The 27928-nt window shown below is 37.9% G+C and overlaps 2 protein-coding genes across 3 annotated transcripts in view; one reads left to right on the top strand and one right to left on the bottom strand.

Annotated features, from left to right (window-relative positions):
* The first annotated feature begins 1403 nt into the window (after positions 1 to 1403).
* Positions 1404 to 27928, top strand: part of LOC135469082 (inositol-trisphosphate 3-kinase A-like) — a 36981-nt gene continuing 10456 nt past the window's right edge. The window contains exons 1-2 of one of the 2 annotated variants that reach the window (XM_064747606.1): positions 1404 to 1829; positions 2951 to 4690. In XM_064747606.1, coding sequence (XP_064603676.1) covers positions 3005 to 4690 — 1686 coding nt within the window. In that variant the 5' untranslated portion in view covers positions 1404 to 1829; positions 2951 to 3004. Of the gene's footprint in view, positions 1830 to 2950; positions 4691 to 25767; positions 26091 to 27928 lie in introns of those variants that run through there. The other variant, XM_064747607.1, reaches the window with a different exon arrangement.
* On the bottom strand, positions 8597 to 9722 carry LOC135469084 (uncharacterized). The gene has a single exon (XM_064747609.1). It carries the CDS (start codon positions 9703 to 9705, stop codon positions 8995 to 8997), a length of 711 nt encoding a protein of 236 aa, XP_064603679.1. The 5' UTR covers positions 9706 to 9722; the 3' UTR covers positions 8597 to 8994.

Here is a 27928-nt window from a genome sequence, read left to right as displayed (position 1 = left end):
CTTACACTCAAGCAAAAATTTTTCACTTACACATTGGCGATCAACTATGCGTACGTGCATGACAAGGGAGTGCCCATGGTAAACTGTGCCACCCTTTCAGTTAACATTCCCACTTGTGAGGTGGGCTGGATATGAGTGTACCAAATGGGTGGAAGAGAAATTCAAGAAAGACTGAGGTGGTTAGCGTGCTAGCGCTGCACAGGCAGTGATCCAAGAGCCTCTCACCAATGCGATCGCGGAGTTCAGGTTTAGTCCGGCTTATGCTAGCTTCATTTCCGGTGGTACGTGGGAAGGTCTTTCAACAACCTTCGGATGGCCGTGGAAGACTACTATACTCTTTATAGGCCTACATGTATATAATTCACTGTTTGATGTTGTTCACGGCGATAGATAACAAGTTACCATATTCTTGTACATGTGTAATATTAATGAATGTCACATCGTTATCCCGTAAATGAACTAGAAATATGTTTGACTGGATAGCACATTGGTAAGGAAAAGAAACCGACTATGGATTTCAGTTTGGTAGTGACGTCGAACTTTATATATCGACGTACATATATATATATATATATATATATATAATATATATATATATGTTGAGACGATCTTACATAACTTGGACCAGTTCCACAAATAACACATTTCTGACTTAAGTCAAAACTACAAACCTTGTCACAGTGGTTAGATTTTGGTGCTGGAAGTTGAAATTTTGGTACATTTATCTTCACACGACATTTCTAACGTGTTCGAATGTCAGTTTCTTATAATTGGGACGCAAAATTTAAAATCGTATTTTAAATGTCAGCTGGTTAGCGAGCTAGTACAGGCTGTGAGTTCAAGTCCAGCTCATGCTGGCTTCCTCTCCGGCCATAATTCGGAAAGCCTGCGGATGGTCGTGGGTTTCCCCCTGGCTCTGCCCGGTTTCCACCCACCATAATGCTGGCTGCCGTCGTATAAATGAAATATTCTTGAGTACAGCGTAATACACCAATGAAATAAATAAATATATAAATAAATATTTTTTTCGCGCATCAATCTCATCACATGATTTGTGACTGTGTTTTGATCCTACGTGTACGTGGATCTATAGGCCCTTACCTCATGGGATATGTTTCAAAGTAGCATATGTTTCATATTCAGTCTTAATTACATGGGCTACTGGGGTGCACGCACCTTTTAATGTATAGTACATGTACTTTGGATGGAAAATGAATCTCATAATATTAAAATCAGATCCGTTTCAGCGGTGTTAACAGGATTTGACAGGTTTGTCAGACAATATATAAGCCTATATATACATGTACATACATAGTAGGGAACACCGATCGGGCCATACAAATACGAAACGGTGGCGACGATTCTGTGGATACGACGGCGCGGCTAGTCGCTATGGGGAAAGATGCAGGGGATGAAGCGGAAAGGAGTGTCATTTTCACGAATAACAGTGATACTTTAGGTAATTTTTGTCGTATATCGTGACGTCAGAGAAGATTTTAACTCGTTAAGGGACCGTGGAACTAGGTTATTGTCTGTTATTTGGAGGAATATCACACGTGGAACACCCTGGTGCATGTCGTCAGTGAGTGGCGATCGAGAGAAAAAAAATCCTGTCAACAGCTGATGACGAAATGATGAAGTCTTTGTCCAGTCTCCGCGCCCGTTGCGCGCCCCCATTGACTGTGTCGTTCAGCCTTGTATTACAGAATTAGTTTGTTGGTGTGGTATGATAGCGTGTCGACAGTGTAATAGTTTGATTGATAGGAAGGCCTACATACGTCCGGATCTCGGAATGATTCCCCCACCTGTTGACCGGTGTTGACGGAAAGGTAGGTTTTACGTGTCGGCCACTCCTCTTAGTATAGGCCCTTGGGCGCTGTCATACCAGCCACTGTTGTTCTAATCTGATTTGTGTTTAATGCCTTGACTGAAGAATTTTTCACTTGTACTTCAGAAGGTTTTCACTTAAACGTTTTTAATCAAAAATCATCTTTTCACTATTTAAATCTGTAACTAAATCTAACTAAAAATAAGTATAAAATCACTATTTTCTCCTGGTGGGGGGTGGGGGGGCATAGCCAATCCACACACCTCACCTGGAATTTGCCCAGGACCGGACCCAAGACCTGCAACTCCTGGATCCTGGCTTTTGGGGTTCTCACATCTTTGGTCCTATCTGGATTGACAGCTCTGTGATGGCAGCATTTACAGGGAAAACAACACAACATCTCATCAGAATTTTTTTTTCATTCACTAATATTTTACTTTTGCCCTGTATGTTTTACCCAGTTAATTATAGAAGCTGATAATGGTGATTGATGATGGAACAATACTCAAGCAAAACCACTTGAAGACCACTTGTCTAGCTCCATCTCTAGAAATTACCACAGTTGGACCATCATATAAGTTAAACATTGTTGAATATGGCATTTAACAGCATCTAACAAAAAAAAAAAAAAAAACTGAAATGTAAATGGTTGTTTATATACAGCTTTTGATATTTCATGACTTAGAGGAACTTAGAGTTGGCATTGAAAATACCAGTGATATACGGGTTAAAACCCATTTCGGACCAGCCTAATAACATAACCACTATTATGTCTTCAAAAACCTGTAAAAACAATATGTATATAGTAGAGAGCCATATGTTGATATCTACATGTAGGCCTGATGCCTTCGTTCTGGCTAGTCAATATTGCCTCAATTCACAATCCATATGATCGCTTCTAATGTCTGTCTCGACCTGTTTCAAGTGCAAGTATCTTGGCTTAACCTGTTTCAGATTACCTGTAGAATTAGGTAGCTTTAGCCCATCAGCAATTACCTGCTGGCTTACAAAATGCATAACTTTTCAGGTTGAATTGAGACCTGGAACTTTATACATTCAATAGCTTTTTTTTTTTCCTACAAGAAAGGCAACTATCATATATTTTTACCTGTGTCTTTTCAGTTTTTCCAAACCTTAAACGAGCAGCTGGATGTGGGGAGTGTTTGCAGTATCAGAATGCAGAAGAGGAAAGAGCATAAAACAAGTGACACAAGGCCTACTCGCCCAGACCCTGAGCTTCGATGGGTTGGCACCAGTAGTGCCTCCATTATTCATAAGTTACCATCATCTGTTAGTGGTAAAAACCATTTTCCATTGTCCCAATTGTATGTTCATCTAGGTGAGCCATCTGATAGGACTCACGTGGAGGAACGCTCAAAACCAGAAAGCCTAACAACCCCAAGTACTGGACGACCACCGACCCTATCAGCTCATAGAAGCAGGCCTAATTCTCAGAGTTATCCAAGCTCATCTAGATGCTCAAAACATGTTTACCAAATTCTACCTAATAAACCAACCATTACAGGTCAACGCAGTTATCATCATGATAAGCTATATTGTTCACAGTCAGTACCATTTTCATCATTTTCAAGAGAATCACAATCTCATTATGGCACAACTCATTACTTCAACACCACTAAGCATAAACATTCAACTGTGTATGGAAGTGAACCTGAATTGTTTCCATGCCAAACTCATCAAACCAAAAAAGAATACAACAACACATGTGTATGTTCCCATAGTCGAAACAACATGTGTACTACATCAAGACATGAGACAGCCTCTTTTATAAACAGAAGTGTAGAAGAACATCCCCAATCTGACCAGCATAGTGGTGATTTTGATCCACCTTCACCACGCATGTATCGTTCAAATTCTTCTCTGGAATTGCGAACACCTCCAGATAAGGATGCAAGTGGCAGCCAAGACCATCGTGTGCACACATTCCAAGACTTACCACATTCAGACAGGATCAGGAATTCTTCTGTGAAACGATCAGAATTTAAATTATATTTAAAAAGAAATACCAATGTTGTGCCTAGCTTTACTCACACTATAGTTTTACCAGAAAAGTTGCATGATGCATCATCCACGGATGACCCTGATAAGCTGGATGAAGCCTGCCATCTGAGTCACACAGACGCGGAAAAGGTGAGCCTAAGTCCTGGCTTTGATACCTCCTTGCCCTGTGATCTATTTGAAGATCGTCTCACGCTACACGTGCCTTCTGTGCGTCGCAAGAGTGGCGGCAGTTTGAGCAGTCAGAGGTCTAGTAATGCTGACTCAGCTGTGGATTTGAGGACTCCTGAGGATGAGTCTCTGGACATTTCTGTGGAAGAGCCATTATCCACTTTCTCTGCTGTACACAGATGGAAATGTCAGGCGGAATTGGTCAACTCCCCCAAGCAAGCAAAATCTGAAGCGTTGCAACATGCCGGTTACGACTGGCCAAAAGAGAACAGTTCAAATATGTTGGATAAATACAACGACAGCCACTTGTCTGCTGTGCCAGCCAATTCCCTTACAACTTTCTCCGCACCCCCTTTTGTAATAGTCAGTGATCACAGCAGTCCCTCTCTAAACATCCCCAGGAGCCCCTCTGTACATGACCCTAGCAACTCTGACCACAGAACCCAAGACCTAGGACACAATCCTTGCCAAACCTCATCTTACTTAGCAGCTAGTTCTGCAGATGGTGCTAAGGAAAGGAGGCTTTTCCGAAAATGGTCTGACAGTTCAGTGACATCAGTGGCCTCAGATGCTCAGTCTATTGTGTCTACCTCAACTTGTATGTCATTCGAAGATCAGACGGACCGTGTCATGTCTGTAAAGATGGCCTCCGAACTTGTCACCACAACGAAGGTAAGTCTTCACATTTTAGCCTCAATTCTGATATCATTTGCCTTCATGTCAAATAGGTGTCAGAAAGTGTGGCGGCTGTTTAATATAACACTCAGCAGATATATATACCTATGAGCACAACAAGTCCATTGTAATCATTCCATCATTTGTTATCTTTTAGATGACAGATTGAGCAAATGACAGTCCATTCCATGTGTAGTGTACCTTATGTATTGTGTGAGCGGTAAAAAGCTGCAAGAAAAGGAAAGTAAAACATGCTTAGTGTATACTGTTTACATTGAAGATTATATTGTCGTAACCCTGACGGAGACTTTAAAACTGAAATATGACCTATGTTATGAAACGGACTACTTATCTCTGTTTGTGAACAGCTTATGCACACAACATGCAGAGAGAGGAATTACTATGCCTTAATGGCTGATATCTGCAGCAGAGAACATTTTATAGTGAACAAGGCATTTCAAATTGGCGCGAATAAATCTTTGTGAGTTAGACATATCCCAAAGTATAGTAAACATTTGAAGGTATAGCAGCATTCAACAAACACTTTAAGACTTGAGTTGAAAGAATGTTAACATTAAATGCTCTGAAAGTTTGGCGTGATTGATGAGTCCAGTCTGCTTATATATGTCAACTGACAGAAGCAGGTGGAGTGTCACATCTCCAGAACATAAGCATCATTACATTATACTATGCAGCGACAGTTTGTCTTACTGTTAAAGTCTGAGGGTGTACTCACAATGTGGTCAGCTGAAGCTGAAAATGCTTATCCACGGAATCAATCGCTTCCTGCCAACATTCCAGGAAAACATTCCACAGAATTCCTGTCTAATAAACTTATCAATCCTCACACACAGATGAGTTCCACGCACCGGTATTTCGCTATTACAAGGTAATAGAATCTGATCACACATAAATTTCAACGCCATTGAATGTGTGCTCATTTAGTGTTTAAAAGTGAAATATTGTAAGCTGTGTAAGTACATTTATCTTTCAGTGTTCAAAATGGTACATTGTACTCTGAACCAATCATGGCATTAGCAAGACTTATTTGAAACACATACATGTACTATATTATGTTGGCTACATGTATATTGATTTATTTATTTGATTGGTGTGTTAAGCCGTACTCAAGAATATTTCACTTATGCAATGGCAGCCAGCATTATGGTGGGAGGAAACCGCGCAGAGCCCGGGGGAAACCCACAACCATCCGCAGGTTACTGACAGACCTTCCCATGGAGAGGAAGCCAGCATGAGCTGGACTTGAACTCACAGCGTCCACAGTGGTGAGAGCCTCCTGAGTCATTTAATTACAACTTACATTATGTGAGTACTATTCATTATGTATCTATTTGAAATGTTTTTTCAGCTGATAATGATATTTATATTGGATGGATGTTGACATTTTATCACCATCTGCCATTTAATTGCTGACTGTTGTCTGTTTATAGTTGTGCTTACTTGTGCTTTTCATACCAAGTGACATAATTTTGCTCACGTGTGCCTCTGTAATTATCTTTGTATTAAATGCTATGCTAGTATTTTTAAGTATTTCTTTCTTGGGTAAGCAGTGTTATAAGAGTGTAAGCAAACAACAGAGTTTGATGTACATGTGACATTATTGTGTGCATTCAACTTAAGTACCGGTAACCCTATAAAATAGGACACACCCCACTGTGAAAAACTTGTCAGTGTCATTGTCATGTATGATGTGTGTTTTATAGTTTAGGCCAGACCATGCTTAGACAGACTGAATCATATCTCCAAATCTTCTGTAACTGTCTTCTGAAAACAATGTACCTCCCTGTCTAACCATGTCCTCTCAACAACAACTGCCCAAACACTGATAAATTTAGTGCAGGAGTAAATCCATGTAGCTGTGATAGCTAGTCTTATCGATCCCCATAAATAATTTCCGGGGTCAGGACAAATTGAAACAGTTTCAAGTCAATGCTTTGAAGCATCGAAATCTACATACCTTAAATGACCTGAAAATTCAGCCTCAAAGAATATTTTTGGAGGCAAAAAAATGTCATTAATTACTTCTGGTGCTAAAATTTACATTTTCCCTGTAGGATATCATCTTACCTTCCTATCCTCTTAAAGCACCTTTTTAAAATCCATAGACCTCCCAGAATCTTGGAAAATGAACTACTTATTCATGGATGAAATTTTAGGTCATTTAGGGTACATTGTAACTATATTGAGTCACATATCACACAATTTAGCATATGCAATGTAAATGGTTGGGTGAACGCTCATAATTGTTACACATGAATGTACCTGTTACTTTGAGCATGTGATATGTTGCTGAAAGTCGCTACATTTAAATATTGATAAAGATTCAAGAGCAGCTCAACCCTCCATGATATGGCTAGAACTAAATAAATAATATTTATTTATTTGATTTGTGATTTACGCTGTACTCAACAATATTTCACGCGGCCAGCGTTATGGTGGGAGGAAACCAGGCAGACCCTGGGGAAAACCTACGACCATCCACAGGTTGCTGCAGGCCTTCCCACTTACAGCCGGAGAGGAAGCCTTAGCCACCATGAGCTGGACTTGAACTCACAGCGACCGCATTGGTTACATACATATATATTTATTTGATTGGTGTTTTATACGGCGACGACCAGCATTATGGTGGGAGGAAACCGGGCAGAGCCCAGGGGAAAGCCACGACCACCTGCAGGTTGCTGACAGACCTTCCCATGTACGTCTGGAGAGGAAGCCAGCATGAGCTGGACTTGAACTCACAGCAGCAGCATTGGTGAGAGGCTCCTGGGTCATTACGCTGCACTAGTGCGCTAACCATACATGTATATGATATACTTGAACGTGTATGTTGTGAAATTATAAAACTGCTGGAATTCACCTTACAAAAATCATTGTGGGACAAGTTTCTGTCTTAGGGTACCGTTTAGGAGGATTGGCCAGATAATGCTTTTAAGGATGGCTTAGTACAGTATATAGCCAATCACCCGAACTGTTTCAGTACTTAGTGCTTTTGAGAACTTTGGATGTTAATAGGTTAATTGTTTGGCATTTTGGTCTGATATTTTGTGGCGCATACTTGCAGGGTTTGATTTACTTGAACGGTTACTGTAAATCTACAGACTTTTCAAGCACCAAAGTATTTTTTTTTTGGATTGGAAGTTATGCATACAGTCATTATGAAAATGACTCTAAAAATGCAAGTTTCATAAAACTATGCAAATTATTTCTCTACACCAGTAGTTCTTTCAGAATGATTAAAAATATTGGTTGCAGGGGCGCTTAAAAAGGTTGAGGATTTAGGGTATTCACACTTTGCAGAGGCATTTTACAAATATGGCAGATCAATATTCATGCAAAATGTTCCATTTAATATAAAATATGAAAGTGTTGTGCCAATTAAAAATAAGTGTTATGACAGATGAAATGAACCTTGACCTGAATCTACATGAAGATTAATGGGCTAACACTTAATAATCTCTTACAAGCACAGTTTACTTGTATTTTAGGGCAAAAGAGAGCAAATGTGAGATAAACACAATGGTTAGGACATGTCCTGAAGTGATAGATTTTGTACATGCACATCTTGTTTGTCAATCCTTCATAATAGAGAAAGCATTTCTCTGCGTGACTGTAGGCAATGTAATGGTTATGCACCAGTGCCTTTCTTATATGAAAATTCAAAGAAACAATTTCAAATTTACATTTGTATTGGGCGCAGATTAAGAGACAAATTAACCCACCATATTAAGCACATGATTTTTCACACGACTTGCTTCACAGATTCTCCTGCTATTAGCCTGAGACCTCGACAGAGGCCAGGGCATAATGCTGACTTGTCTTGTATTTATTGTTATCTAATACGCTAATAACAGCTGTGATGAAAAACACAAAAGAGAGAAAAGGTTGACATTTAGTGGCTGGGAATTTAATAATAATTTGTTTTTCATGTGAAATTTATCAAACTGACAAGATTTTTTAACAGTAAAGCTGTGTAAAGAAAATTACACAGTAAAAATAAAATAAAGAAACAGTAGCCAGTCAAATTGACTCTTTTAAATATTTGCCTGATTGTCCATGCAAAATGAGCTTTACAAGACAACACAATATTGTTGACATTTGCATTACTGGCATACATTGAAACTGATAGATTTACTTACATCCCGTACATGTACCTGTGCATGGACTCTAATAAAAACAAAAAGGAAAGGTATAAAATATACTGGAATGAACTGGAGGAGGCAGTATTTCACATAGCAAAGATGTACATGTATGTAACCAACAGCTATCTTTATATTCTTTGTCTAGAAGTCCCTTGTGGCACAGGACATGTAAGTTGCTGCATCAAACAATGATTGGTCACTGTAGTAGTGTAGGAGCCGTTTCTTCCACACAGTCCAGCTGTTGGCATTGGTCAGTTTGGGGATGGGTCTGTTGAGCAGAGTAATTGGAGTTCCGGATTCATAGTGATCGGCTACCCATTTCACTGCAGCTGTGATTCCATTGTCCTCTGTTCTAGTCAGGCAGGCACAAAGCTGGGAGCTGGGTGGGTTTGGGGCAACCTTTTGCCAGTACAGCTCATGGATTTTCACCCACAAATCCAACATATGGAAAGTGTGGGCCACTCGCTCTATTGGAGACCAGTTTGGACCAAGGCCATCATCAGAGTTTTCAAGATGGCTGAGGATTTTGTCAATGGTGTTCATGGTGTGGGTTGCAAAGTCGGAGCCAACAGGGTCATTAGGAGCAAATGGCAACACCTTCTGGACAGATTTGAGGTTGTGGTTCACTGTAGGTATGTGGTTGCTCTCTGTGGCTTTAGAGTTGAACATCTTCAGTCCCTCCACAGTCATTGAATGTATAGCATGGGCGATGGTCTCGTTGAAATTTTTAGACAATCCATTGTCAGTAATCAGTTGCAAACATTTGTGGGAAAGAGGCGACCCTACTACACCAAGAATGGCAATGGAAATCAGAATGACAAACCTTATCATCGCTGCAGGTGTGTGTACCATCTACAAATGTCTCAAATTGTCTGATGTATGCAAATTTATACACAGGTCTGATGATGTCTTATCACCTGACTTGTAATTTTATATCTTTATCAGCAGTCTGGGAACTTAACACCTTTCTTGAGAAAGTGGGACAGCATTCTCTTTACACATGACTATTTGGGGTTTGGGTGTGTCTGAAGATATCATGATGACCTGAACTGTTGGTTTTTTAATTTGATAAACATGATATTATGTATCATAAGCAAATATTCAACCCAAAACATCCTTCATCTTGTACACGTACATGCATTTGGGGCTGTCTACTGTTAAAGATTCACCCACACCCACACGCATACCGAAAGACACACGCACATCCACCCACTACCACCGCCATAACCACTGCTAATACATTTACCAGTTTTAACCAAGATCACAATGGGGACTTTCAGGTCTCTCCTCTAATGTATTAATTTCCTTGTTAATCAGCTCAGTTTGCATGACACTCTCTGTGTTTGTGACCACTATATTTTTATTTAATTGACATGCATTGAAAGGAATTTGTCATGTGTTTGGCAGAAGTCATTGGTTTACTCTAGGCTTTCCACTCTCTAGGCTTACCCTTTCAAATATATATACATGTAGGCCAACATGTGTTACATTAATTAGGGCTTCAAGCTTCAAGCCCTATTGTATCTGTTGGGATCATTATTATTCGCTGCAATTTTGTGATATGGTTTTTGAGAAAATGACAAATGGTACATAACTGAAACTTTAGTATGTGTTAGGATAGGGTCTGAAGTTATGCTTTTTTATATTTTGGAAACATTTGGTTGCGTGACTTGGTGGCCATATTGGATATTGTGGCAAACCTAAAAAAATCTTAAAATAGGTTTTAACTGGTATGTATGGTGAGACGTCATGTGGAAACTAAAAATTTGAATTTGAAGATTCTTAACATGTTACCTGACATAGCTTGATGTCCTGATCATGAACGATCATCTCTGGTCGTATTTTTGTTCTGCCATGTATATTTGTGTCGCAAATTGCGATCAAAATGCAAAAAAGCGCAATTTCTTCTAGTTTTGCAGGTCATGTGACAGAAAACTGTTAAAGCTGTAAAGTTGCAAAATGTTGTGTATAAAGGGCTATACATGTGCTGAATGTGTGTTGAAAATTTTTGAGCTGTCTTAATAAATACAGGATGTACAGGGCTTCAAAATTTGACAAAGGGGCGATTTACTGTATTTTGGCACATTTACAAGTGTATGTTTTATATCGCATATACAATCTATTCATTTCTAGGATGCCTGTAATTTCAATGTAACTCGAGAACTATTGGAGCTGGAAAAACTTGCACCAAGTTGTACACAAAACACAGTGTCTCTGTAAAGTGCCAACAGATTTGAGCTATGGTCAATAGTGTTCTGGGTAAATATGTATAAACGTCCGGCCAGCTGCCTCAGTGATAAACAGTGTAACATTGCATTGAAAGCTGTGTATTTGGTTATGTATTGATTTTTGGCCAATAACTTACGCTCCCATATGAAAGATATAAGTATAAAGAAAAGGTGTATTGCAATTGTCTCCCATATTTGGAGGTTGCGTGACACAAAACCGCTTTAGCGGTAAAGCTGAAAATGGCTGAGTGCAAAGGGCTATATGTGTAGTGTAAAAAATCGTTGAAGTATCTTAATATATATGGGAGTTGCAGTGCTTGAAAAATTATCCAAAGGGTGAGTTACTATATTTGGAACTTTTATGTCCCCATGTTATATAAAGCATCTTAAATGCCTATGTGTCCAGGATGGGTGTACGAGTATTGTTAACATGCTACCCGATTTAGTTTGATGTCCAGTTCATGAATCTGGACTTATTTATTTCCTGCCACATATAGTTTTGCCGCAAATTGTGATCAGATTGCGACAAAGCACAATTTCCACCACATTTAGCAGTCACGTGATAGAAAACTCTTACAGCTTTAAAGCTGAAAATCACTGAGTGCAAAGCGCTATGTACATGTACGTACTCTATGTATGGTGAAAATCGTTGAGCTGTGTTAAAAAAAGAGGGGACATGCACGCCTTTAAATATCACCCAAAGGTCGATTTACTCTGTTTGGTACATCTACGTACATAATGATAAACAGTGTACTTACAATGCACGAATGACTACGAAGAATGTAGCCTTTCTAATTAAGTTGGTTATGTATCTATACATGGACACCGTTAAGGTAACCAGAAGAGACACCGCACAGGCCAGCAATACCGGCTTGAACCCCGGCATCGCTTCTTTAGTAGCTATATTTCATATGTTAATTACTTTAACTTGTGTAACTGTTGAATGAAGCTCCTGACGTTTTGCTGAAATTGTCATCTAAAGGTGTGTGGAATGTGCAGGACTGCAATTGGAGGCTAGTCCTGCAGCTCCTCAGAGCACTATTTTATTTATACATGAAACCAATGAAACTGAGACTTGGTAGTATTTGTAGTCATACACGATAAACTGAGTACCAAAAACAAACACAGTCTATCTCTTTTCCACATACTGGAGCTCTTGACCTTCAGTGCCACAAAAATGGCTGCAAATGTATACATGCACCCAGTGATAAAGTCGTGCGTAATTAAACATTGTACTATTTGTTTTTAATTATCTAGAAATTTTACTGAAGCTGTTCAATGTACAATGGTTTGGCAAACTAGCATTGTAAACTGTGTGCACAGGCTTGTGTGTATGGTGGTACAATATGAAAGGTCAACAGGCAAGCTTAAGGGGCCATTGGACTATGTCTTGTGTCAAAGTTTGATATAGTAGTCCTGCTTCATCGTGGCTATAATCATCATAAGGGGCTATATATTTACAGTGCTACAGGTGACATTTCTTTTATTAAATTTCGACCTGCAAATAGCTGGCTGTTTCTGATCTATTTTTGCTGAAGATTGTGTTTTATTCACTCTACCGATTGTGTTTTATTCACTCTACAGTCGCATTGAATTGAATTCATTGTGATTCAGTCATCTGAGGTTTTGTATGTAGTTCAGACCACACAGATACCATGTACAGTATATTGTGCATATGAATTAGTACTGTGCTTGTACTGCTGGGTTCGTGTATTTTGTATACCAGTGGAATTGTTGTGTCCTGGGTTACCTACAGGTCTGTGTACACGTATATATGTCCCTTTTGAAAGGACAATGTAACATTAGCTATGAAAATGAATACAGGTATTAAAGTGTGTGTATGTATGGGCTGCCTCTAGTTGGGGCATGCGTGCCTGTATAGTGATAGCTCTGGGTCCTTCCAGGTGAACAGGGGACTTGGTGAGTGTGTAGTGTCTGTACACATACTTGCCCACGATCCTGGGTTTTATTTAGCCACAGTCTGTCGACCATTGTGGGAATTGATTGAATCTGGTACCTCAGAGAGACTCCATAGTGTGACTTTAGGGCAACATATGTGTGCTGTGTGTAGAACAATAGTGTGGAGACATGCAAGCTTGACCAGTTCTGAACTGTTTACCCCTACCTGTGATTCCTGGCCATAAGGACAGCTTGGGCGCTTCTGCTTAAAACCTGTGTATGATGGCTGCAAGATTATTAAAGTGAACAAAGCTCTCCTGACTTGTCCTGCTCCAACCAAACACTCCTTTCCAACAGGGGGTGAAAGCCAGTGGACAGCCTGGGGAGAGACCCCACAGTCCGGCAGGTTATGACCAGGAGAGTGGGCCTGTTTGTGACCCATGTTCTAAGCCTATCATGAGCTCAGTCGCAGCAGATAAACAGTCTAAAGCATGTGGCTATACAAATACCTGTGTGTCACAGGCCAGAGGAAATGACCATAGTGCATGGTGCAGTAGTGTACCTGACCTCAACTCTAACTGTGAACCCAGTGGTCACAGTGATGTGAAACTGAAACTCTCTGAAGAGTGCTTTGAGAATGTCAGCAGTGCAAATAAGGATAGTAGCATTAAGGAAACTGTTGACTTGAGAAGTTGTGCTGATGAGGAAGGTGAGCTGAGAATGTCTGAAGACTGCAGTGTCAACAAGGTTAGCACATGTAATGAGGGAAGTGGTCCTGTGGACTCTGCAGTGGCCTCCCACCACCAGGGACAGTGTAACTGTAAGTCAGGGGGTGATGATGGGCCAGAGATTCAGAGCTGTGAGTGTGACCAGTGCCTGCTGGACAATGAGGACCGTGTTATAAAGCTTAGTGATGAACCCTCTGACAGTTCTGATAGCTCAGGCAGTGGCGGACCGCCTGCCAAATTCAGGAAACGGGTACGGTACATATTAATATGTCATATTGTATTTCTTCCTTTCAGTCATTTGTGGAAGTTATTGTTAATTATGCATAATTCTATATCTTGAAGATTTCAAAGTTAAGGTTTAGTACCAGTTGTCTTTGTATTTGCATCACATTTCTTCACTTCATAGTTTTACAGTATACTAGTATATGTAGTGCCACGACCACATCTAGAGCCAATGTAGTCCTGGAAAACTTACGGACTCCCAAACTATAATCAAGCTGTATAAAAACTTACATTGAATTTAAACGAAAATGTGATCTATCTATAAAAAGCTTTGTTGTAATGCATAGTTGTACAAATTTCTTTCATACATGTATATAGACATACTGTCATACAGCAGAGTTAAGGGTTTTAATCTTCAGTTTTTTTGCATTAGATGTAGCCCTCTGATGCATCTGAGCATATGCACAGATATTTGAGTTCCTTTAAAGCACCTGTTACAGAATAAACATGTCAGATTTTGTCTTACTAATTTAAGTGAATTTTCCCTTTTTGTATAAAAACTGAAAAGGTTTTAACCCTAATATTTATGGTTGTAAAATTTCCGTAGGCGTAAACGTTGCCAAAGTGAGAGGATATACATGTACACGTAGAATGCAGATGTAGTTATAGTAGGGGATGTAAACATTTACTTGAGTGAAAGAGTGGTTTGTCATGTTCATCATGGAGCCTAAGATATTGATGAAAGTTAATTCTGGTGTACTGCTGATTAAATTAATATTGACATACAGCAGATTATTTTTGTACTCATGCGTTTTGATAATGTTGATAAAAAGTTCAAATACATGTACATATATGTATAGTGGGGTGTATACGTGACAAGTGTAGTTTAAAATGAGCATGTGCGTATATATACATCATGAGTGATGACGTCCAGAATGTGTCCTGGTTGATTTCCTAAACAATGCTATAGACTTTGGCCAGTAATCTAATAATGCCATGTAGGTTAAGTTAGTCTATATGTATCTTGGAATTGGTCATACCAGTGTGAACGTAATATGACTGTGCAAGTGACCCTAAACACCACAACAGGCTATATACACATGCTGCATGTGTAAAACTCCTTGTGATCAAATGAGGTGTTAATAGTGAAATCATGGATATTGACATGGATCTGATGAGTGTACATATACATCATAGTGAAGCTGCCAGTGGAGAATGGCTTTTATGTTCATTCCCATTTAGCATAGTTGTTTTATTTTATTTATTTGATTGGTATTTTAAGCTGTGCTTAAGAAAATTTCACTTACACAGCTGCCAGTGTGAGGAAACCAGGCAAATCCCAAGGGGAAATCCACAACCATTTGCAGGTTGCTGGCAGACCTTCCCACGTACAGTGTACATGTACATGTATATATGGTCAGGGTTAATAAGAGAATCAAGGTTCATTATTAGAGTAAATGATATGCTTGTAAGTGTGTCACAGGATTTCATACTGACTATAAACTTGCCGGGTTTATTTATTTGCAAGCTGTACAGACAAGTTTGGAAACCTCTGTGGCTAAACAGTGCAAAGCCTGACACCTACTTCACAACACTTTAATAACTATCTGTGTCCATACCATGAAAGTATTCTAGCATTTGTTCAGAGGGATGTCAGGTGTGATGAAATACGACTGAAATTGTCACACAGATGGAATTTCACCTAATGGATATTAAGCTCTACTTTCATCTTGTATATACCTGCCAAAACTGTAATACGTCTTGCTTTTGCTTTGGTCGATCAATCACATACAAGCCAGAAAATCATGCAGTTCAGGTTTTACAAAGCATTTTTGACAGTGTGTACAAGCAACATCCATTGCATCTGAGACTGATTAACAGGTATGTAGTGTTGCCAGTGTGCGTGTACATCTATATAATTAACATGTGCATGTAGTGCTATGAGTTCTTTGATCTTATTAGCACCGGTACACATCAATTGTTAGCCTTGGCTGGACAGTTAAGGGTAAAGAAAACATGAAAACAGAGTAATTATCAGTATAAAGACCAAGACAAGCTTTATCTGAAAATGCCTTCGCTTAATGGGCAACTGGAGGACAGTCCATATGACAACTAGTAAAATGATTCGTTTTCTTCTGTGACGTTGCAGTGTGTGTGTATTTCATATATGTTTTTTGAGCACATGTACACCGGTAATCATGACGTAATAAAGGAAAGAACAGATGAGTTCACAGCTTTGGACCATCTTGATACAGGCGATAATGAGTTTTACTAGTTGTCATTATTTATAGTGCTTTATCACTGAATTAAATGCAGTAAATTATTTGAATTTAATGTGTCACATGTATTACATAAGTATAGTTCACAAGAGTTTTATTCACATGAATATTAAGATGAAGGCAAAGGTGATGATGTCCTTCATTGGTGTCATACATGGAAACCAATCTAAAGAAGTAAGAGGGATACAGTGTTGTTGTTTTTTTGTTTTCCACCCCTTCACACTGAAGTAGTAATAAAAAAAAATGACATGCATTTTATACATACTTTGCTCTTCATTTTAAATTTGGATCACCTGTTGGCTGAATAATATGTACATGTATCTGAAAAATGAAATTGAGTTGAGGACTGAGTTACATTGTGACATACTCTGTCCATGTCGTAGTTACTGCCAGGAAGGTTTTCTTTTCAAATACCAATCATGAGGTTTTTGCGTATTAGAGTAGCTTTGAAATTATGTGTAAAGTGATATTATATATGCAATTAATTATTTCCATTGCCATGATAATAAGCTGTATACATATATATAATTCATTACATCTGCATATTTAATTCATTTCATCTGCATGTTTTAACACTTACCAACATTATCATATGCACTAGTCTGTAACATTTACTGTTCTATTGATTTCTGTTGCTGTTGATTACAGGTACGTGTAGTTTTGTACTTTAAGGGTTATGTTCATTTTATTTATTTATTTGATATGTGTTTTACAACATACTCAAGAATATTTCACCGATACGATGGGCATTATAGCGGGTGGAACCGAGCAGAGCTCAGCATGTAAGGCATGTGAAGGCGCATGTACATGTACACATGAATTGTAATGTATACATTTACATGAGTACAAGTACGTACATATAGCTTGTAATGTATACATTTACTTGAGTACAAGTACGTACATATAGCTTGTAATGTATACATTTACATGAGTACAAGTACGTACATATAGCTTGTAATGTATACATTTACATGAGTACAAGTACGTACATATAACTTGTAATGTATACATTTACATGAGTACAAGTACGTACATATAGCTTGTAATGTATACATTTACATGAGTACAAGTACGTACATATAACTTGTAATGTATACATTTACATGAGTACAAGTACGTACATATAACTTGTAATGTATACATTTACATGTGTACAAGTACGTACATGTACATATAGGCTGATGTATATGTACAGTGTAAGTATATCATTGACTTCTAGTTTCTCTTGTTGAATTACTGATTGAAAACTTTCGCCTGGTGTGTCAGTTGGAGCTGAGATGCTGTACATGTACATATATACAGACATGACAAAGAGCACTAGTCCTCCTAAAACTGATTGTCAGACTTGAATTCTAACAGTGTATATGCAGACAAACAAACAGTTAATGGACTTATTAACACAATTATTTAAGGTGTCTGTTATGGTTGACCACAGGCACATACATGTAGCAGAGTCAGTCTGACATTTAAATTTAGTGTATTGTTTGCCAACTCTGTGAGTTCCCATCTAAAGCTAATAATTCCAGTTTCATGCATGTAGAGATGTGATCTCAGTCGATCGTGCAGTACAATGCACTTTATATTATCATAATGTGCACCCTTATGTATGTGTTAATATGTCAAGTGACCTTAAATCATGTTATAACTGACTTTATTACAACTGCATGCAGTTATTATCACTTTATACTTGACATATCAGATGTATTTGTGAGCAATTATTCTTGGCTGTTCCATGATCATTCATGGAGGGAAAATTTATTTTGCCTATGATGCCTATTGTATTATTGGTTTTTTCTGCTAAAGTGGAAGTGGCCCTGAAAACCAGTCATGGTGGACATTCAGACTGAATAGCCTATTTGTGCATAATATTATTAAAATGACATGTTCATGGCCAGCATGTATTACATAATATAAAACTTGCATCATCAGAGGTAAATGTACATGCTGAGACCGTGTTCTTTCACCGTGTATATGTGTTTCTAATCTGTCTCAGTTGACACACCTGTGAGTTTTATGAATTTGTTACATGTACATGTATAGTTGCAGAATGGCTAGAATTCTAAGGGAATTCATTTGGCTGAACAGGTTTTAATGATCGTACATGTACATTGAAAGTGTTAAAGGGATTTAGACATAAGATAGAATTATACATGGTATGAGCAAAGACATAACACCTTGAACTGTCAGTGGTTCAAGACAAAATATACATACATATATATATATATATATAGATATATATATATATATATATACTTTCATGTATGCTATTTGTTCTAAATTTTGGGACACCTTGCCTGCTCTTTTTAGCCAAAAATACATACATGTATAACAGTAGCAGGAATATTTTGTTTCTCTTTTCTCACATGGTTAGACCATGTTACGAACAACATACTCGCATCTTTACTTTTTAAAGTAATGTTCTGCTTTTCAGCACTAATATCTGTCTCAGAAATAAGAAGAATTAGGGAGTGTGTACATTCATGTACATGTATGCATACATGAAGTATTAAGTGATATAGAATTTTGTAATCCTCCCTTGTAAGCTGTACGTATACATTGTATGAAAGATGTTTTGAATGTCAATCATTAGAGTGATGACAAACAGTCTTCATTTTCTGGCTTCTGATCAACTTGCCTGTTGATTATTATCATTGTTCTAGCCTGAACCAATATGATCATTCATGTACATCAAAGCAGAGCTGTCTCATCAGCAGAGCTGTCATAATTATCCAGGAAATGCCTTGATGCTCACGTCGATAAAACATACAGATGTACTAGTGATTCTCTACAGTATCATGCTCTGCTACTGTTGGTACAGTGTTATATGAGACATTGGTTGTGGCAATGAGAGTTTTACAGGGGACTGATGATAGATGTATCTCAGTGATTTCACCTGCATCTCAATCTGTGCATCAGGGTATGGGCCGTATCCATTTGTGCACATTCAGGTATATCCTTTTGATCAGAATACATATATCATGCTGGCTTCCTTTCCGGCCAGAAGTGGGAAGGTCCTACAGCAACCTGTGGATGGTTGTGGGTTTCCCCAGTAAAAACACCAATCAAATAAATAAATAAATAAGTAAACAGAATGTGTATGCATTTGTCAATTCCTGTATTTACTTTTTTTCATTTACTTGTTGTTTGTTAAATTTTTAAAATAATTTTTTATTTTTATTATTGTGCATGTTTGCAAGAACATGAAGGAATCCTCTTAGCTGGTTTACCTGTAGATCAACATGTATGCTATTAGTGCGAATCTCCAAGTGCCTAATCAATGGTCCTTCACATGGCAAAGGATGGCCACGCCATATAATTCCCTTATTGATTTTCACCTGGTACATGTACATATAAAGCTGCTCATGGCTTTACCTGTGCCTGTCTACCTGTAGCCCAGAACAAGACTGATTCCAGAGATGCTGATTCCAGCAGGCTTACATTAAGATGAGCCGGTGACTTGGTCTTCACATAGGACACCTACAGCTTTCTATAATCCATGACTAGTTCATTCTGCCATTGCCTTTGGACATGTCTTCATCATTGACAATGGCATCCAGACAAACTCTGTCTTCCTCCCTCATCAAGCCAGGTCTGAACTGGCTTGGGATTTTCTGTGTGTATAAGAAGTGTGCTGAATACATCAGGAAGATGATCAGAGCGGTTGTTCATGGACCCAGTCACCAGTACTTTCTTCCTCTGCGACTTCTCATCTTCACTGTTCAGTTTATTATCCAAAGCTTTGTAAGTACTTGTATATGCCCAGTATGTTATCTGTTGTTACTAACCTTTGATGAACTCTCAGGATTTTAGTAGATTTAAATTGTCCACCATGTTTGTGCTGCTTCTTTTTTAACATCATGTAAGTATATGACAAATAGCTGTATTTATTACATCTTTTTGTAAATCTTCCTTAGGGTTATATCATATCATATCTTTTTATGCTCATATCCAAATACATACATGTACAGAGTACATGTTTATGTGTTGCAGGGGTTGATATATACCCGATACCTACATGTACATGTAGATGTGTTTAAATGTTTGTTGTGTCACAAGGATCATAGTATGTGTATACATGTGGCTGGATATCGGTATATTTTAACCTGATACTTATAGTTACATCACCGATGAACTTCATGATGTTTTATTGTATACAGTATTAGGATCATAATACATCAGTGCCCTGATGTGATCATGTCTATGTGATGTGTCACTTGGATCATGATATCCCTTGATGTGTTTAAAACCTGTGATGCATAAGACATATTTACTTGATGTGTGTTGATGTCTTGATGTCTTGATGTGTCATGCGAAATATCATATGTTTTCATTTATGAGTGATATCTGTCACTAAAAATATTATATATGTGGGAATGTTCTCATGAGATATGTCATTACTGTAATTCTTGGCTTTACCTATTGGGATGTTTGTAAGATGGTTTATCCAGGCATACATGTATTCTGAGGTCATTATTCTGAGTAGGGTGATAACATTGTGATTGTACTTTTTATGAAGCCCTGAAAGTGTGACTTAACCGAGCTAATGTAATTTAGTCTCCAAAAATCAAAAATTAAGTGCATAAATCGCACTGAATTTCCTCAGAAAGATTGATGGTAAATAAGTGTGTATTGTCAGGATATATAGTGTTATTTACATGTTTCCGCAGCTATGTGTACATGGATTTCTCTGTGTATATTTATGTCCTGGTCACCAGTGTACATGTATATATACATTTATATATATAGACAAATACATCTACAGACTACATGTATTTGGTTTGTTACCTGAATATGATTTGGGACAGATATTAGTAGTGTTGAAAGTAGAATGTTACATTCTTCAACAGCCTTTTGAAAAAGTAAAGATATGAGTATTTTGTTCATTAGATAGTCTAACCATGTGAGAAAAAAGAAACTCAGTATTCCTGTTAGAATTACATATATAATGAGCTAAATGGGCGTCCTAGAAATTAGAAGAAATTCATGTAGGGTATTTATATGTACATGTATATATGTGCATGAATAGTAGAGGATGTTTGTACGTGACACTTCTACGTATACATGTATATATGTGCATGAACAGTAGAGGATGTTTGTACGTGACACTTATACATGTACATGTGTATATGTGCATGAATAGTAGAGGATGTTTGTACGTGACACTTCTACATGTACATGTATATATGTGCATGAACAGTAGAGGATGTTTGTACGTGACACCTATACGTGTACATGTATATATGTGCATGAATAGTAGAGGATGTTTGTACGTGACACTTCTACATGTACATGTATATATGTGCATGAACAGTAGAGGATGTTTGTACATAACACTTATACATGTACGTGTATATATGTGCATGTACAGTAGAGGATGTTTGTACGTGACACTTCTACATGTACGTGTGTATATGTGCATGAACAGTAGAGGATGTTTGTATGTGACACTTCTACATGTACGTGTATATATGTGCATGAACAGTAGAGGATGTTTGTACGTGACACTTATACGTGTACATGTATATATGTGCATGAATAGTAGAGGATGTTTGTACGTGACACTTCTACATGTACATGTGTATATGTGCATGAATAGTAGAGGATGTTTGTACATGACACTTTTACATGTACATGTGTATATGTGCATGAACAGTAGAGGATGTTTGTACGTGACACTTCTACATGTACATGTGTATATGTGCATGAACAGTAGAGGGTGTTTGTACATGACACTTCTACGTGTACATGTATATATGTGCATGAACAGTAGAGGATGTTTGTACGTGACACTTATACGTGTACATGTGTATATGTGCATGTACAGTAGAGGATGTTTGTACGTGACACTTCTACATGTACGTGTGTATATGTGCATGAACAGTAGAGGATGTTTGTACGTGACACTTCTACATGTACGTGTATATATGTGCATGAACAGTACAGGATGTTTGTACGTGACACTTATACGTGTACATGTATATATGTGCATGAACAGTAGAGGATGTTTGTACGTGACACTTCTACATGTACGTGTGTATATGTGCATGAACAGTAGAGGATGTTTGTACGTGACACTTCTACATGTACGTGTATATATGTGCATGAACAGTAGAGGATGTTTGTACATGACACTTATACATGTATGTGTATATATGTGCATGAATAGTAGAGGATGTTTGTACGTGACACTTCTACATGTACATGTATATATGTGCATGAACAGTAGAGGATGTTTGTACATAACACTTATACATGTATGTGTATATATGTGCATGTACAGTAGAGGATGTTTGTACGTGACACTTCTACATGTACATGTGTATATGTGCATGAATAGTAGAGGATGTTTGTACGTGACACTTCTACATGTACATGTATATATGTGCATGAACAGTAGAGGATGTTTGTACGTGACACTTATACGTGTACATGTATATATGTGCATGAATAGTAGAGGATGTTTGTACGTGACACTTCTACATGTACATGTGTATATGTGCATGAATAGTAGAGGATGTTTGTACGTGACACTTCTACATGTACATGTGTATATGTGCATGAACAGTAGAGGATGTTTGTACATGACACTTCTACGTGTAGATGTATATATGTGCATGAACAGTAGAGGATGTTTGTACGTGACATTTATACGTGTATATGTGCATGTACAGTAGAGGATGTCTGTACATGACACTTCTACATGTACGTGTGTATATGTGCATGAACAGTAGAGGATGTTTGTACGTGACACTTCTACATGTACATGTATATATGTGCATGAACAGTAGATGATGTTTGTACGTGACACTTATACGTGTACATGTATATATGTGCATGAACAGTAGAGGATGTTTGTACATGACACTTATACGTGTACATGTATATATGTGCATGAACAGTAGAGGATGTTTGTACGTGACACTTATACATGTACATGTGTATATGTGCATGAACAGTAGAGGATGTTTGTACGTGACACTTCTACATGTACATGTATATATGTGCATGAACAGTAGAGGATGTTTGTTCATGACACTTCTACGTATGCATGTATATATGTGCATGAACAGTAGAGGATGTTTGTATGTGACACTTCTACATGTACATGTATATATGTGCATGAACAGTAGAGGATGTTTGTACATGACACTTATACATGTACATGTATATATGTACATGAACAGCAGAGGATGTCTTCATTTTCTGGCTTCTGATCAACTTGCCTGTTGATTATTATCATTGTTCTAGCCTGAACCAATATGATCATTCATGTACATCAAAGCAGAGCTGTCTCATCAGCAGAGCTGTCGTAATTATCCAGGAAATGCCTTGATGCTCACGTCGATAGAACATACACATGTACAGTAGAGGATGTTTGTTCGTGACACTTCTACGTATACGTGTATATATGTGCATGAACAACAGAGGATGTTTGTATGTGACACTTCTACATGTACATGTATATATGTGCATGAACAGTAGAGGATGTTTGTACATGACACTTATACATGTATGTGTATATATGTGCATGAATAGTAGAGGATGTTTGTACGTGACACTTCTACATGTACATGTATATATGTGCATGAACAGTAGAGGATGTTTGTACATGACACTTATACATGTATGTGTATATATGTGCATGAACAGTAGAGGATGTTTGTATGTGACACTTCTACATGTACATGTATATATGTGCATGAACAGTAGAGGATGTTTGTACGTGACACTTATACATGTACATGCATATATGTGCATGAACAGTAGAGGATGTTTGTACGTGTTTAGTATGTTTATAGGTTTTGTGCGTTGTTTATTCTGATGCACATTTTTAGGATATGTCAAAAAATGTTAATGTAATCAAAGCTTGACAGTGTTTGATGAGGAGAGCATATTGGATGTACATGTGCATGTGGCATCACATGAAATGCTGAAATCTTCACAAGTACATGGTTGATGACAAATTATAGACACTGATCTGCTGAGTGATCTATCAAATCAGCTCCATAATTGTAGTACTTTCTTGGTGGTGTACATTAATTATGTTCAGGTATGCCTGCATATACTCAGGTTATTGATTGGTTCACCTTGTGTTTCACCTGTACCATAATGGCTGATTTAACGGGCTGTGTATGTACAGGTTAATGCAGTGTACATATATGACCACTATGTGATCAGCAGTCTTTAGGCTACTACAGTGGAAGTGATATACATGTATGTGTACATATATTAGCCGCTTTAACAGCCATCAGTCTGTTGAACGTGTAAATATGGCATCAGGAAGCTGGTCATCATTAACACATTTCCTGTGCTAATGGAAACAGTAATGAATGAATGACATGTTCAGTTCAGGTGTGAAATCGTCCCATCTGGGTTACAATCACTGAGTTCGTTAATCTGCTATCACTTGATGTATCCTGTAGGCTGCATTTATTGTGGCCTAAATATATATATATGATCTTCTTACCCGTTCATGGAGTTGCCTCAGTAATTTGCTGAGAATATATTTAAGCAGTCAGTGGCATTTGTGGACATTTGCCTAATATAGATTCTTTTTCTCATTGAAGATCAGTTGTTTTCCACCAATATTGCATGCTTATGTGTGGAAATGAGAAAGCTTGTGCATAATTTGCTGAAGGCTGGTGGTTTACCCCAATCACTCACATTTCTCACATTCATGAAAGCTGCATGTATTGATAAAACTGACTTCTGTCATTCTTCAACCTTTTCACATGTTTGCAAGGTGTTTATTAGAGCATATTCTGAAGGCATTATTCTGTGTAAAGTGATAATATTGTACTTTTTGTGAAGCCCTGAAACTAGTCAACCCAACCAATGTAGTTTTGCCTCCAAAATGGAATTAAAATTATGCGAATTAGGATAACACTGTAGAAGTAAAACAATTCTTGAACATGGCATTAAAGAATACTCAAATAAATAAATGCATGAACTTTTAAGACTGGATGACTCAGAACTTGTGAATGCTTGTGCTCATTTACATAATTCATATGTACTTTATTTCAACTCAAATGTATGATGGAAAAATTCACTTTCAGAGGCTCCTAAAAACCATAAACTGATACTTTTGATGTCAAGTTTTTCTAATGTGAAATTGATCAAACTTTACCCAAACATTTTAGGTGGCCCGATAAGGTTCATGACTCCGTCAGAATCCATCAACATGCGTCAGTTGAAAATGCTAAACTTCACATGAAATACAGTATTGATGTTGCTTCAGAGAACTCATTAAAAATACATGTAATAAATCTGGAGCAGATGTTGTTTTTGTATCCCATAACTCCCATGTACAGATTTGCAAAACAGTCATTCAGACTTTGGTACTAGAGCTTTGTCACACCTTAGTCAACCAAATTAATGATAACATTACTACACCTTATAGTAGCTGTTTACCTGTACCTGAAGTTCATAGCGTACACTATCATGTTTTGCTCTCTCCTTGTCTCTATCAGTTGTGTTGTTAACACTGTGTTGTGGGGCCGTGTGGGTTTTATAGACTTGTCAAATGTTCACATCAGCTGTGAAACTATACTCATATAGCCTGTGGCTCTCACATGCATGGAAAGTCATAGTGACTACAGGGAGTGCTGATCTATTTACAGAACTCTCTTCCACCTTGTTTGGTTCTGCTGTCAAGACAGGTTGGCTTATCCTAATACATATACCTGTGCTGTTTTTGAGGGAAAGTGGTGTGTTGTAGTTATGAAGTTTCTACCTCGTGAGTGATAGTACAAAAGTGTAAATTACTGTGTGTTATAACAATGTCGGCCAAGAGTAAAAATCCAGAGGAGGCCTCTGTCACACTGGACTCAGACAGTGAGCTCAGTGACTGGGACGGGCCAGTGGATATAGACCTTACAGATGTAAGTTTTCTCTACAACCTTTTATGTATGTACACATACATTTATGTACGTCAGTACCCTGATTTCTTGACTGAATTTGTGAATTTGTGAAGATAACTTTCTTTATAAATTTTATCCCGTATGACACACAGATTTTTGCCTGGGCTAAAGCTCTGTAATGTTGTATGTACCTGTATTACAAAATTGAGCAGTAGATTATACATGCAACATGTATGTGTATGGGGATAAGGTTTCATGTACATGTATACACCTAGTTTTATACATTAGAGCATAGGCTGACAGTAATAAACAACTAATAAGGATCATATATATATACTTGACCTTTGTGTCAACAGTATAGTTGCCTGAAAAGCTTCTTGTTTCTGGTGACAAGTTAAAGTCTGACAGCACAGTGTGAACATTACTCATGCTTAATGCATAAGGTCAAGATCTGTTCATATCACCTGAAGTAAAGGTTAGTAGATGGGGTATGCACCCAACGGTTATTTTATCTGAATTACACTGACATCATTATTTTCAGAACGATCTAATTGACTGTACACTGCATAATAAAATAAGGTTATTATAAGTCTAGGCAGACAGCAAGGTGTGAAAAGCATGATAGCTTTCTTCAGCTTGCAGAGTTTGCAGTTTTAATACATCTAAGCTTGCAGTCTTTAAACTATATGCAACTCTTCATAAGCACAGGATAAGTTTCATAAGGTCTGTTCGTATAACATGTATACTCTATATGTTATTTCTTTGTTCATTGAGTGAGATTGCTACATGTGCTGTATTCTTTTCCTTAGATCCTCATTGCTGTGTTTACTCCGAAACATGAAAAAATTAATTGTAGCCTACATGTACATGTACTGTATGTTCATCCAATGCCAATCATGCCAACATTCACAGTATACTCTATACAGGTGTAATAAGCAAGTTGTACAATGTCTGTAGTCTACATTCAGCTGTCAGTAATTTACAGTATATTCAGTACAGGTCTAATCATAGTTTTTTGGGGGTTGAGTGCACACATGTATATAGAAGTGAAGTAGGCCATGCATGATTTCATGAGGTACCTGTACCTGAGCTGAGGCTGTTATCAGGAGATCTATTCATGGAAACCAGTTCCCTTCACAATCCCCTAACTTTATAAATGAATAAATTATTCTTTAGATTTTGCTGTAATTATTCTAATAGTTTGCCCGAGATATTTGTGGAGATATCTGAAGATGGTGTCTGAAATATAGATTGCTCTGATACATACTGCATGCTGTGCATTAAACAGTACTGATGATGTACAGTGTATAGGCTAAATGTACCTGTTCAACATGTGCATGTAGTACAAGAGAGCTAGTATATTACCCTTTACCCATATGTTTTAGATACATTATTCTGTACTGTAGCTCAAGAGGCTTTTTTAATACTTGCAATCAGGGCCTTATCTAGAGCCCTTTTAGCTCTGGAACACTGTTTGGACTCCCAAAGAAACAAAAAAGAAACAGTGCTGGACTAGAAGCAGTGCCTGTTTGTATATATTGTGTCTAGGGTACTCCAGGCTTGTTAAGCAGAGGTGGATAGTTGAGTGTGGAGATGTGTGGGTGTGAGGTGCTCTAGGACCCTGTAGCCATTTGTGTACACTACAATATACTTGACCTTGTTTCATTCTCAGGCATGCTACATTTACCCAACCTGTACCTACATATGCATTACTAGTTAACATGGTTGGTTGAGGTGGGATACAAAGTGTTTACGTGGTGAGTGTGGAAGTGATTGGCTCAATCACTATCAATTTCCACTCTCACCATGTAAGTACTTCATAAATATGCCCTCTCAGCCAACCATGATAACAAATTTTT

The sequence above is a fragment of the Liolophura sinensis genome, chromosome 6 (assembly GCF_032854445.1).
Source record: "Liolophura sinensis isolate JHLJ2023 chromosome 6, CUHK_Ljap_v2, whole genome shotgun sequence".
Classification (NCBI taxonomy): Eukaryota; Metazoa; Mollusca; class Polyplacophora; order Chitonida; family Chitonidae; genus Liolophura; species Liolophura sinensis.
The sequence above is the reverse complement of the archived record's forward strand: the minus strand, read 5'-3'. Positions and strand labels throughout refer to the sequence as shown.

Bases quoted from the DNA above. Each gene is read 5' to 3' on its own strand.
- LOC135469084 (XM_064747609.1), bottom strand. From the start codon at position 9,705: ATGGTACACACACCTGCAGCGATGATAAGGTTTGTCATTCTGATTTCC.